This window comes from Salvia hispanica, chromosome 5, assembly GCF_029641045.1.
Source record: "Salvia hispanica isolate PSC_SH4W2 chromosome 5, Shi_PSC_v1, whole genome shotgun sequence".
NCBI classification, from domain to species: Eukaryota; Viridiplantae; Streptophyta; class Magnoliopsida; order Lamiales; family Lamiaceae; genus Salvia; species Salvia hispanica.
Genome location: NC_142696.1, coordinates 7,666,494 through 7,680,470, shown reverse-complemented (window position 1 = coordinate 7,680,470; position 13,977 = coordinate 7,666,494). Strand labels below are relative to the sequence as shown.

Genomic DNA, 13,977 nt, shown 5'->3' with positions numbered 1-13,977 from the left:
CCAAAGAATATGCACTTTGGGATCGACACGAATTTTAATGCAAAATTGGTAAGCAAGAGAGAGGTGGAGAAAAAGTAATTAAAGTATTGTTAGTGGGGAATGAATCCCACCTCATTAGAGAGAAAAAAGTTTCCAAAATTGGAAAGTACATATTCTTGTGAGACAGACTAAAAAGGAAACGGTGCATATTCTTATGGGACGGAGGGAGTAAAGTAAATTAATTAGAAAACATTGTCGGCTATTAAGGTTTTCAAATTTTCTACTTTAGTTGATTAGTAACAAATATTTTATGTACAGTAAATTTATTCTCTTATAAATTTATTTTCGGGTCGGGTACGAGATATCCGACACGAGTATCGGGTAATTTGGATATGTTGTGAGGCGGGTATTAAGACAACGAATTTGGCTGAAATCGGGTACGAGTATCCGCGGATCCATTTCACCACCCCACTCATGGGTAATGTGTACTAAACCCATTGATCATGTTTGTTTTTATTCTTCTATGTCGAAAAACAAGAAGACTAGTACTAGTACTCCCTCCGTTTCTTCATATTTGAGTCATTAATTTTTCATTTCGGGAAGCTTCTTCATGGTTGAGTCATTTCTATATATGGTATAACATTTTTCTCTTTCTTACTTTATTCTCTCTTACTTTATATCTCTCTACTTTATTCACTTTATATTTTATCCTCTCTACATTTTCCTCTCTCTTACTTTTTTATCTATTTATTTAACACATCCAATATTCCTTTCTAAAACTCCATCCCGAAAAGTTTTGCCTCAACTATGGCGAAACAGAGGGAGTATATGATAATGGGATAGTTATTCCTCTGTATTTGTTTTTATTCCTCGGTGCAGCTATAAATGGTCATTTTATTATCTTGATAATGGGATAGTTATTCCTCTGTATTTGTTTTTATTCCTCGGTGCAGCTATAAATGGTCATTTTATTATCTTGATAATGGGATAGTTATTCCTCTGTATTTGTGTTTATTCCTCGGTGCAGCTATAAATGGTCATTTTATTATCTGGGTTACGATGATTACAAAAGCAAGGTCAAACTCAAAACAAGGATAATAAAATGCTAGATAATTTATAATATCCAATTTGAAGGGGATATTTTATTTTGGATAAATATTTATCAACCTGTGCATTGAATGCTAAATAATTTATAATATCAATGAAATACCCTTTGTATGCATGGTTACGTTCTCGACCCAAAGTTTCGTGGTCGTAACGTGAAAACATGTGCTAGAATTTGAAGATATAAACTCAGTCGCAATTTCTGCTTTGAAACTGGCGCTATTGACACATTTTTTTAATTATGCAACAAAAAATTTGTGCGTGTGATCTTTTCATCATTCATGTATTATTCAATATTTTCTACATGTGATCTTTACAACATTCATATATTCAAATAGTTTCATTTTTATATTTTAATTTATATACTAAACTTAAATTTCGTTTCTCATTCCATTATTTGATCATAAAAGTAATGCACTCTCGGTCTCTCATTATGTGTCATAGTTTTCTATTTTTGATCCAATCCATATTAATTGTCTCACTTCATTTTTAACACTTTAAGTATTAGACCTCACATTAAACTAACTCATTTTCACTCACATTTTATTACTCTCTATGTCCCACTTTAGCAGTCCCGGTTACCATTTCTGGATGTCTCATTTTAGATATTCTGGTTGGAATATTCCATAAATGGTAATAGGCCTCTCACATTCCATTAATCTTTTCCACTTATATTTTATTATAAAACTAATACTCACATTCCACTATCTTTTTTCACCAACTTTCTTTTACATTTCTTAAAACTCATTCTGAACTCAAATGATATGAGACTCCTAAAGTGAGATAGAAGGAGTATAAAACTACGCATATTTAGTAGCTATGTAACTCATCAAGGGATTTCGTTCAACACATAGTCTATTCACTTTTTGAACCTACTTTCTATTACATTTCGCTAAAAACTTATACCGAATCAAAATAGGACCCATATTGAAAGATGAAGGGAGTAAAAAATTAGGATTCATATATTACTAGTGCTACTTTTTTCATTTATTTTTCTTTATATTTTTGTAATGGGACGGGCAATAATATATAGATCGAGCTGTATGCATAAGAATATGTCAAATACAACACATTTATTTATTGAAGAATAAACTTTTAAAAACATGAATAACAATTAAAACATATAGTAAATCCTAAAGCGTCAGTTTTATTCATAGGAATTTAAAGAGTGGAAGTTATGAGCACTGAATATTCAAAATTACTAGTAGAAACTTACATAAATGCATCAACTACTCAGCAAAAAAAAACGAGTTGCTGGCTTGCTGCAAAACCCCTGACGCCGGAGTTCTGAAATCGGCGACGCTAAATCTAATCATACTGAACCAGCGGCAGTGCCTGAGCCTGAGCCTTCCGCGTCACACAGTCAAATCCACAACCACATTGCGGACACTCGAAGAAATTATCCACCGGAAAATTAGCCGACGCGATTCCGACAGAAAACTGCAATTCGTTACCGTCGCTTGTGACCTCGATGATGTTGATCCAGAAAAACAGAATTTTCACCTGGATCCCGTTCAGATCTGTTATCTTATTTTTTGCGATGGTGCCGGTGATGGTGCTCTTGTACTTGAGAACGTAGCCGCTGATGGAGAAGCTGCAGCTGCCGCCCAGGGACACCGAGAATTTGCCAGTGGTGGTGTCGAGCTCGTAGCTTGTGACTCCTTGGGGCAGGAGGCCGGCGGGGAAGCCGTAGGATTGGAGAACTTCGTAGACTGAGGGGGGATTGGCTGCAGCGGCAGCGGCCGAGAGGAGGGAGAGGATTAGGAAGAGGCGTGCGGCGGTCGTAGACATGGATTCCGGCGAGTGTTGGGAGAGAGTAAAAATTGGGGAAATTTTGATGATGAATTTTGGAATGAAGTGAAGGAGGCAGACTGATTTGGTTGTTGGGACTATATTTATAATTGGGGTGGTAGTTGCAGCTCGACTTCCAAAGAAACGTGTTTTTTTTCCTCTTTCAACATCAAGCCATGCCATTTCACATCCATATTTTAAAAATTGGACCGATAAGCAAACCGGTGAAGCTACTGAATTGGAATAAAAAAAAAAATTAAAACTCGACCTCCACCCTTGAACTCACCCCCCTAGCGTCGTGGCATGCACTTTTAACTAGCGGAGAGCAGCGCCCTCTCTGCCCACAATCACTGTCCCCGCCGCACCCCCTTCCTTCAACGAGCGATACCGTGGCTGACCTGGCACGCATTATGAATGCGCTAATATTTAAATTAATCGTTTCTCGTTTAATCAGATGGAAATTTTTAAATAACAATTTAAATTAAATCAACCGGGTCACTCAGTCGTTTATTAGTATGCATTTTACAAAATATTTCAACTCATTCTTTCTACTATGTTATTTAGTTAATTTTTCAAGTTGCTCGATGTTAAAACACGGATTTTCAGGCAATCCATAATGCAGTGTTTATTTCTCGTTCTTAATATCACTCTTTACCACATTCACTTATTTATGAACCAACATCTACAATTAATCATATATTCTCTTACAATATTTATGGCTACATTTTAATTTTTATTCATTTCTTATTTTATTTATTTATTTTATATTCTAATGAAAAAAAATATTTTAGGACATACACAACCGTAACTGATCTTAATTGTCTCAATCTCTTCAACAATTTATGAGCCCTACACCATTTTTTACTCGTCTCTTATTCAAGAGACAATACCCACCACCATTTATATTAACTGAATGTAGTTGTTTATCATATTTACTGAATGGACGGTCATAATGCTGGATTATTAAGTGTTGGCTTAAGTGGAACAAAAGTATTTTCAATCACTTCAAGATGAGAAGTTTACTATCCTAAGGAAAGTGAGACATTGAATTAGAAATAAATGAATTAAAGCCTCGGGCTTGAAATGAGTCAGTGTCGACAGTTTGGTTGAAAGAATGAGCATTTTGTTCGAATGAGACATGTTTATCAGCAACCACTCAATCCATTCCAACTATCCAATTTTTTAACATTTAATTAATTTCTATTATCCTTCACATCATCAATATTCAACCCAAGCATACAATTTAAAAGCTTTATCAATGACACCCAATCACACCATTATATATTTATTTTTATTATTTTTAATAATATTATTATTACATGAAATATTACTATTGCACAATAAAATTTATAAAAAGCACAATAAATGACAAACTAAAAATTGTAAAAACAAACAAATAAAAATACATGAAATTGTACTAAAGAAGAATGATTATATGAGGTGAAAAGATGATATTTTTTTATACAAAACTATAGTAAATATGGTCTATATTTATAGAGGATGAAAAATTAAGAATTTTGGTATAATTTTTTTATATAATAAGTATATGAAAGTTATATATAATTTTAAAAATATACAATGAGATTATACTATTTGACACAATCTCATTGGCTGAATGAATGAAATGACATGGGCAACCAAGTGGTTGGAGGTTGGCCTCCATGCGACCGTGGTTAAAGAAAGAGGGAGACCATCAATTCTATTTTTTTTTAAGTGTGTAATGACATGGAGGTCGGCCTCCATCAACTGATAAACTTGGTCTAAGGTGTCGTTGACATACTTGGATTTTACTTGGTTTTAGAGGGTGGTTTTGTATGAATTTGATCATATTTTGTCTATTCTTGGGCATGTTTATATCAACTTCTCTATTATGTTGATATGTTGACCATTTTGTTAAGAATGTGGAGAAAAAGGTACAAAATATGTGGATGTGCAGAAGCCTTGGTTTGAGACAATAATAACTGGAGATTTTGAAGTCTAATCAGCCCCTAATGCATATCAATCTCTCCATCTTCGAAAGAGCTTCGCGTGGGTATCTCGCACGCCTCAATCGGAGTTGAGTAGAAGAAGTTATGGCCGTTATAAGAACACTTCGCGTTCCAGAAACTTTCACGCGGCCGGGTAAATTAACCACCTGGCCGGGTACGGTGTTTCTGCGCTAAAAGAGTCAGAAATTGGTCAAAAATGACCACCCGGACGGGTGAATTTTACTCTTTATAATTCCACCCGACAGGGTACGCTATTTTGGCGTATTTTTATGCCAAAAATACGATTTTTATGGGAGATTAAAAGGAAGAACGCCTAGAGTTCACATATTCTACACTCTACCGCCTACCACACACTCTACACCTCCCAAGAACACTTTGAAGAGAGATTTGACGATTGAAGACTACAAATCGAGAGATTGAAGTTTTCAATCCATAGAATCGTTCCACAAGAGTATCTATTTGCTTTATTATGTATTTGATTGAATCCTTTGTTTTGATTTTCATGAAGGAAATGAGTAGCTAAATTTATTGTGGAGTTTTGGTGTAGACTACAATGGATGTTTGTGATTAATTCAGTGATTTCTTTAGATTGCTTAGCTCTTGTGGTTTATTTGTTCATTCTTGTGTTTTTTCATTTCAATTGTTTAGCTACCAATTGGGTTTGTTTACCTTTATAGTTGTAATCGAGAGATACCTATCTAGGTTTGATAAAAGAGTGAGCATCACTTTGATAATCTGCACTCGAGAGAGGGGAACCTTAGTGAGGGCTTGTGTCTTTTGTTCCATGGAGTTAATCTAAACATATTAGAAGGAGACTTCAATATTAAGGATTAATCAACGGGGTGAGTACACTCGCGAGGGGGCTCAACCTAGACTAGCAACTTTCCTAGTAACCCTAGAGATATAAAATGGGTAATCGAAGTTGTTGAATCAATCGCACGACAATTCCATTGTAGTTGGATCCAAAACTCTACTCTCCTCTTTGTGGTATCTTTTCACTTGTGTTCATTTTCCTCTTGTTACTTTTAATTCCTTGTTCTTGTTATATGCTTAAAGTAGTGTTAGAACAAAACCAATTCTCTTTCGATTGTCTAGATAGTAGTCGAAGTTTGTTCGTGGTACTTAAGTTGATACAATCTTGTCTCTGTGGGATACGATACTCTTGCTTGCTAATTGCTACACTAGCCCCATACACTTGCGGGTATTACTTGTGTTAAAATAAGTCGAGTCAAGTTTTGTCGTACAATCGCCATGACTACATGGGATAATCCATCTATAAGATTAAGTTGTGAAATTATTTTAGCCGGGGGAGCTGACTATAACTAATTATCATATAATTATTAATCTAGGATTAAGTTGTGAGATTCAATATTAAGTCATTCACAATAGGAGCTCCAATCGGCACCTATTGGAAGAGGGGAGCCAAGCGGCGGTGATCGGCGGACGCCTACCGGGCGTTGCCGATGCAGGATCGGCGCCCGATCGATCGACGCCTATTGAAAGTGCTTTGGAAGAGGAAAGTGAAAAAGTTTTGGAATAGCTACAGAGTAATTTTGTTGCTTTGCATTATAAATATATAGGTATTTGGGTGCCATAAATGATAAATCTACTCACTCGCACGTAATTTCTCATTACATTGTTCACTTTATTTACGTCAAAATTCGAAGTTTTGTTCTGTCCCTTCATCAAAACTGAAATAACATAAACTCTATTTGTTCAAATTTGAAATAACATAAACTCGATTTTGTGGTTGATGATTTTTTTTTTCTTTATTCTATTAATACTATATTATTTTACTGGTACAAATACACTCTCAACTCTAATTTTTGTATGTTGTTAATGATTATTTGCATTTTTTTATTGGATATCCAAAAAGATTTTAATCTATATTTATGGGCTAATTTTAATAAATAATTTAATTTATTTTCTATTTTTAGTGTATAATAAATGACGTGTATTGCATGGTGTGATATTAGTAAGAAAAAAAATGAGAAAAAGAGAAATAGATAAAAATCTTTAATTTTGAAGAATATGTATGTCATGACCTCATATTTTGATAAGTCAAGTGAATTTAACTTCAAATTGCGCGAATTATATCTATTTTTTTTAAAGTATTGGCTTGGACTGAGGCCATGTTTGGTTGCTAGGATTCTATATGGGAAAGTAATCTGATTTCTTAAATTTTAAATTCATGTGTTTGTAAAGTAATTCCGATTTGGAACCGCACGGAACCGGTGGTTCCGGCACGATTATGGTTTGAAAATTTTTGAACTTGAATCGAACCACGGTTCAAAAATCGACGATTTTGGTTCGGATATATTTTCACGGTTTCAATTCAGAATCGTAACCGGTGGTTACGGTTTCAATTTTAACCGCCGGTTCAGTAGTCACCGTCCCCGTCCCTGAAAAATTTGACAGAGGAAGTTGAATTTGTTTTGCGCCGTTAAAATTTTAGATACTGATTAGAAACATAAAAATAATAAATAAATCACGACATAAATCCAACCGGGAAAATAGAATTGTGGAGTATCTTTCATACGCAATTTCCATTTGTGTGGCCTCGACTAAAACTCCATTTTATCCCTCTCTTACTTGTTGCTTATCTCACTATTTTCTTCACTACCTTATTTCCATCTAAATCTTCTCTAACTCTGTTTTAAATTGGAGAATTTTCTAGGTTTTTGGAAGGGAAAAAGTTTTTTTGTGTGTACAGATTATAGCTCAGTTGTGTTCCATTAATTTAGCTGTGGAATCATCTTTCGTGGTTTCTGCTGAGGATTTGTGGTTGTGTAACATCCCGGAATTTAGAACCCTAAAGTTTGAGCCCTAGAATTAATTATTGATGACGTGGAAGGAGTGAATTATTCGATAAATGAATTGATGGCATTAGTTTGTTTGATTGAGAAGTTTGAAAAGTCAAATTTGTTGACTAGTATGATGTGGCATATGTGATTAATTAAATTATTAGATAAATTATTTGTTAAAGGGTGAGTGAGAATAATAGGAGTGATTTTCGAAAATCACACATATTGGGGAGAAAAGAATTATTTTATTTTAGTTAATCCCTTGTTTGATTTCTTTCCATACCTAGAATTTAAATATTCTACCAAATCTTTCCATACTTCAAGAGATCTTGCCATATCCTATTTTAGTTTGAATAGCCAAATACACGCCTATTTCTTTTTCCATGGGAGTATTCTTTATGTTATTTTATTTTGTTCCGTGATATTTTATTCTACTCCGTAAAATATAACAAAACAAAACCATGGCTAATTAGAAGGGCCAAATTTTTGAAAATTTGGTGTTTATGCCTTAGAATCTATTTTGGTATTTCTTCTTCCCTACTCCATAATATTTATTTATTTATTGTGGAGAATAAAATCTTACCAAATATTCTATTTATTTACCTAAAGATCTTGTTGAGCACTATAAATAAGAGAACCCCTAAACCTAGCCCCCTAATTTTCGTTTCCCGTCATTCCCCGCTCTCTCAAATTTTTCTTCTTCTACTCTCCAATAATTTTGCTATCTTTTAGAGAAGAATTGAAGTTTAATCCAAGAATTCTTGAAGAACCAAGTCTCTACTTTGTTTCTACCGATTGTTTTTCTCTAAAAAGGTACTTTGTTTATATATAAGTTTTCTTCATCTTCTTCTTCTTTCTAACCGATGAATCGGTATTCTTGAACCCTCATGCATCTTCTTTGAGTGAAATTTGGGATAAAAGGGAAAGGGAATATGGAACATGTGAGTGTGTGTGGTGTGTGAGTGATGTGTGTGTGTGTGTGAGTATGTGTCGTGTGTGTGTGTGGTATGTGTGGTGTGCTTGATGGCTGAATACTCTTGTGTAACACATGCTGATGATAGATCTAGAGTTGAAACACTAAGGAAAATATATATATGATAAGCATGACTTGAATTTAATGATTTATGATGATTAAGACAAGTCGATGGGAAAGAGGGAAGTATTGAGACATGCATGAGTTAAGAGTCGTGATTGAATCTGATTTGTGAATATGTGCCTATGTGAATAAAAAGGTGAAACCTCGGTTGCGAAGCCAGATAACGGAAAAAGCAAAACTACTTGAAACTTAAGCAGTCGAGGTGGGCTTTACTCTTAAAACTCTCTTTTATTTTGGTTAAAAATGTTGATTGGTGTTATAAGGGTGGTTTAACTGTTATGCCATGCCTATGTCTGTTTTATTGTGATATTGTGCGCCTGATGCCTAGTTTGTGAGTTCGCTCCATTGGGCTAGGGCTATGGATATGTTTATACGAATTCGGGTCTGAGTATGGGCCGCAAGCCCTACCAGGCTGTGTACACGAGGGGATCGGGAGCCGTCCTTGCTAGTCGGCCGGTCTCGTGGGCGAAAAGTGTGGCCACACTTTCGTCGCACCATGGAATGATTGTGATTGTGGATTTGGTTGAGGAAAATGGGGAGTTATTTTGATTGGCCAGTCTATGGAAAATATTTTGTGATACTCGTGATATTTTTCTTAATTGCTTAAAACTCGAGTTCACTTGGTAAGGGTGGCATAACTTATTGAATAAAGTGTTTTGGCAACGAGTCCACTGAGTATTTCAAAATACTCAGCCCTGCATGTGTTTTCCTTATGTGCAGGTTGAACGGCGACGAGCGGTGGCGGGTGTTGAGCATGTTAATTAATTAAGGTGGATGTTTTTGAACTGCAAGCGTAGTTGTGTCTTCATACATAGCTGCCCTTTTTCTCTTGATCGTTTTCCGCTAAGTTTTGATACACTCTGATATTGATTCGGTTATTTGGCACTCTTCTTCGTTTTTGAGGCCTTATACTTTTCTTGTGACTTTATCTTGAAACCTATGTCATACTCTTAAGTTTTGATCGTCATTTATGAAACTCCCTTTTCGTTTACCTATTTAAGTTTCTAGGTTAAGTTGATGTCTTTATTGCTTTGACAATTCCTTTAATTACTTTGGTCTAACCTCCTTGAATGAAACCCTAGCCTATGTTCCGATTGCTTTTAAGTCAGTTTTGGGTAACAGCCGCCGCATTTATTGTACCCTAGGAGGGCGGTCTGTTACAGGTTGAGATTCTATTTCAGTGTCTAGTTTCCTCGCCGATGCTTCGGATTAAAAATGACGTCGCCTTCTTCAATGTCAGGTATTTTCTCAATCATTCAGTTATTTTTCTACTGGTTTCGTTAAAGGTGGTGTTATTTTACTGCACTTTTCTTAGGCGAGTAGGGTATGGTTTGTTCTGTCGTTTTTTGAATGAGATACTATGTGTTTGCCGCTTTAATTGGAGGTTTTGGTATAGTTTCATTTGAGTGGAAAGGGCGATGTGCAGAAATATAGTTCTTCACTTAATTTTTCAGTTTTAAGTTGATTGGTGTAGTTGAGTTTGTTGGAACTATGGATTATATGTTTGGAATTTGGTTTCTTTGAATGGTCTTATGTGATTATTCTGCTTTTGATGATTTTTTTGGGCAGTTTCTATCGAATGTGTGAAGGTATGCAAGTTGCAGAATGGGGACGTGGCCGGCCGATTTGATTGCAGCATGTTATCGTGTGCTTCTAAAGCTCCGAGGGTGCTGACTGGATTTCTTGCAAGCACTGCACACCCTCCTCAGGCGTCTGGTAGAATTGTTCCTATAATGTTATTTTCTGTGATATTCATGATTACATATATGCAATGCTGGGATGCATTAAATTAGGCGAACATCACAAAAGTGTACTGGGGGATTAAGTACCTAACGGTTTTTATCACATTTCAATTTTGGGGTAGAATATAATTATCGGAACTAGGGATTAACAATTACGTGTTCCATAAAAGAATTATAACAATTGAAATATAATGTCCTATTCTGCCATAGATACTTTATTTTATACTTTACTCCCATAGAGAGGAATGAACTATCATCGGTTGCTAATGGACATCTACTCGTTATTCTTTTGCCAGAGATGTGAAGTTCATAATTGTGGAGAAAGTTGCTTTTATGAGACCTCTGGTCTTGCGAAAGCAAGTACCGGACATTCTATTTGCAACAAATGGAAGTTATATTGTTCTCCATCTTCTTATTCTTCTTCAGAACATTGCAAGGTTTCTCCGGACAGCTTATGGGAGGTAACTGGAATAAAATAGTTTTTGTCTTTAAGCTAATTATTGTAATTTGAAGAGTTCATTTATTAGTACAGCATGTGATATTCAACTTTATTGATCATAAATATGCGACGCAGAGATACTATACATGGAAATATGACTTGCAGTAGAGGTGGCCAAACCAAACCGGACCGCCGGTTTCCAACCGGCTGTTCGGAACCGGAACCGGAACCGGACGGTTCGAAATCCGGTTACACGGTTATTACGGGCCGGTTAAGGTTCAAAAAATAAGTAACCGGAACCGACGGTTAACCGCCGGTTCGGAACCGCCGGTTAACCGGTTAACCGAGAATATGTAGCCGTTCGCCGATAGGTTCGTAGGGTTGCAGGCGTAGGTCTGAAAAGGTCGGTTAACCGCCGGTTTGTGTCGGAAAAACCAGCGGTTTGTGTCAAGAAACCGACGGTTTCTGACACAAAACTGCCGGTTCCCGACGATTCAGGGCTAGGGTTCAGGCGTAGGGTTTAGGGTTGCAGCGTAGGGTCAGAAACCGGCGGTTTTCTGACACAAACCGGCGGTTCGGTCAGAAAGCCAGTGGTTCGGTCAGAAAACTGGCGGTTTTCGACCGTTTTCAAATTTTGAATTTCAATTTTTTTTTTTTTTTTTTTTTAATATCAGATTTTTCCCCCATTTTTATCTATAAATACCCCCTTCTTCATCACTTCTACTCACCCCATTCTTGTGTTAACAAGGATTTCTCTCTCAATCTCCAATTCTCTTTTCTCTACCTCATTCTCTCAATTTGCTCTTTACTTGTTTACCTAAGTTGTTCATCAATTTTCATAATTTGCTCTTTATATTAGTTACAACTTGTTCAATTACATTACTATAAAAAAAATATGTCTTCTTCTCATGGTGGTGGTGACCGTGATCGACGGGGCAAAGGAATTGCCGAAGATCAATCTACCCGTCCGAAAAAATCACGACGACCTACTCGTCGAGAAATTTTGGAAGAGGTTTCCCATGCTGAGGCTGTTCGCTTACAAGTAAGTTATAAAATATTTTGCATATTATTTTTTTTATACATAACTTAATAAGTTAGAGTTCATGATTTTTCTATGTTAATCTTCTAAATTCTAATTCGTACATATACTACTATTTGTAGATGGAAGAAGATCGTCGTGCAGCTGCAGCCATTGCACTAGCCCAATTGGGTGGTCATGGCGCGGTTGGCGCCGAATCCGATGCTAATAATTATATCTCGGTCGATGATTACGATATTGATGACGTTAATGTTAATCTGAACGATGATAATGAGGACAGTGACGGTGACCACGAAAATGAGGAAATGCCCCCCCCCCCCCCCCCTTCACAAGACGGCCGCGGAGAAAAATCTAAATATAAATCTGATATATTTGTGAAACATTTCAAAAAGGTCCCAATAGTTTCTTCCGCTAATAAAGTGCCGATATTTTTTATGGCATATTGTAACTACTGCACCAAAACATACAAATTCAAGAAGTCCGGGGGATATGGCTCTCTCATCCGTCACATGCAGACGATTCATCCCAAACTATATGGGCATAGCGCTAGCCAAACCCAACTCAACTTCCAAAGTGCGAGTGCCCAGGGCTCCGCCTCCGGTTTGTCTCAAACAGGTACGCCGTCCTCCGCTCTTTTAAGATATGATCATAAGCATACTACTGAAGTTATGGCTAAATTTGTTGCCATGCATCATCTTCCTTTTGGTATTTATGATAATCAAGATTACGAAGATTCGATGAAAGAGTGTTATAATTTGAACTCAAAAAGACTACCTAGAACTAGTATTCAACGATCTACCAAAAATCAATATTATGAACTTTGTGCGATTTTTTTAGAACTAATCCCTATGGTGATATAGTTCTTACGCCTAATTGTTGGGACCAAAGCATGAGTTTATGTCAATTGTTCAAGCTTTCAAATGTGCGACCGTTGAATTATCGAGTGTTTACTATTGCACATCTGTTCGTGTGTTAGAGCATTGCATGTATATAGCACTTGGTTTTAAAACATGCATGAAAAATGCTAGATCTCGTGAGTTAATGTGTGTTTTATTTTATATGATTGAAAAATGGTTGAAGTATTTTAGTGAAATTCCAACTGTGTTTTTAATTGCTAAGTGCTTGGATCCAAAATGGAAATTAGCTGGCACAACTAAGATCTTAGATTTCTATTATCAAAATTTGCATTCTATTGATCTTAGTCCACTTCAAAATTTGCCTTATGATGATGATGAAACCTCGAGAGTTTTTGAACTAACCATTCCTGATAGATCACTTGTTCAAGCTCAATTTGAAAGTAGTTTGCGTACTCTCTTTGCCGAATATGAAGAAAAGTATAACCGTACCCACCAAATTCGTCCACGTACACAACTTGATCCTCAACCGCAGCAATATGGTGGTTTTGGTTTTGCTTATGATGACCCCGATGCTCAATCACAATTAGCCGACTTATACGGCTACGGCACAGGCTCAAGCTCAAGGTCCACCTCAATGGAATCGGTAAGCGAGTTAGATTTTTATTTGGAAGCACGCCACCATACTTTTAGTGATGCAGGTCCTACACCTGCCCAAATCGACGTCCTAGAGTGGTGGAGAACACACGAGAAAGATCATCCCATACTTGCGTCAATGGCTAAGGAGATCTTTGCAGTCCCGGCTTCCACCGTAGCCGTCGAGTCCGCTTTCAGTATTGGAGCATATGTCTTGGACGTGAGAAGAAGCAAACTCTCCGCGAGAAATATGGAAGCTGTGATGTTACTTGATGATTGGGGAAAAGCTGCAAAGAGAGCGCAAGAACCAGATTGGGATGCTCGTGAAGAGAGTGAGGAAACCTTCAACGACACCGAGGATGAAGGGGAAGAATGAAGGCCAACCGTCGTCAACCGCCAACCAACAAGGTAAGCAAGGTAAGAGAACTACGTGGACTTTGATTCCTCAATGCAATTGAGCATTAAGGATACGTAGGCACCTCAACTTAAATTTTAAATTTAAGTT

The 13,977-nt window shown here is 36.6% G+C and overlaps 1 protein-coding gene across 1 annotated transcript; it reads right to left on the bottom strand.

Moving 5' to 3' along the window:
- Positions 1-2,210: 2,210 nt before the first annotated feature.
- On the bottom strand, positions 2,211-2,960 carry LOC125190717 (uncharacterized protein At5g01610-like). The gene has a single exon (XM_048088091.2). The coding sequence runs from the start codon at positions 2,872-2,874 to the stop codon at positions 2,392-2,394; it is 483 nt and encodes a 160-aa protein (XP_047944048.1). The 5' UTR covers positions 2,875-2,960; the 3' UTR covers positions 2,211-2,391.
- Between the last annotated feature and the right edge of the window lie 11,017 nt (positions 2,961-13,977).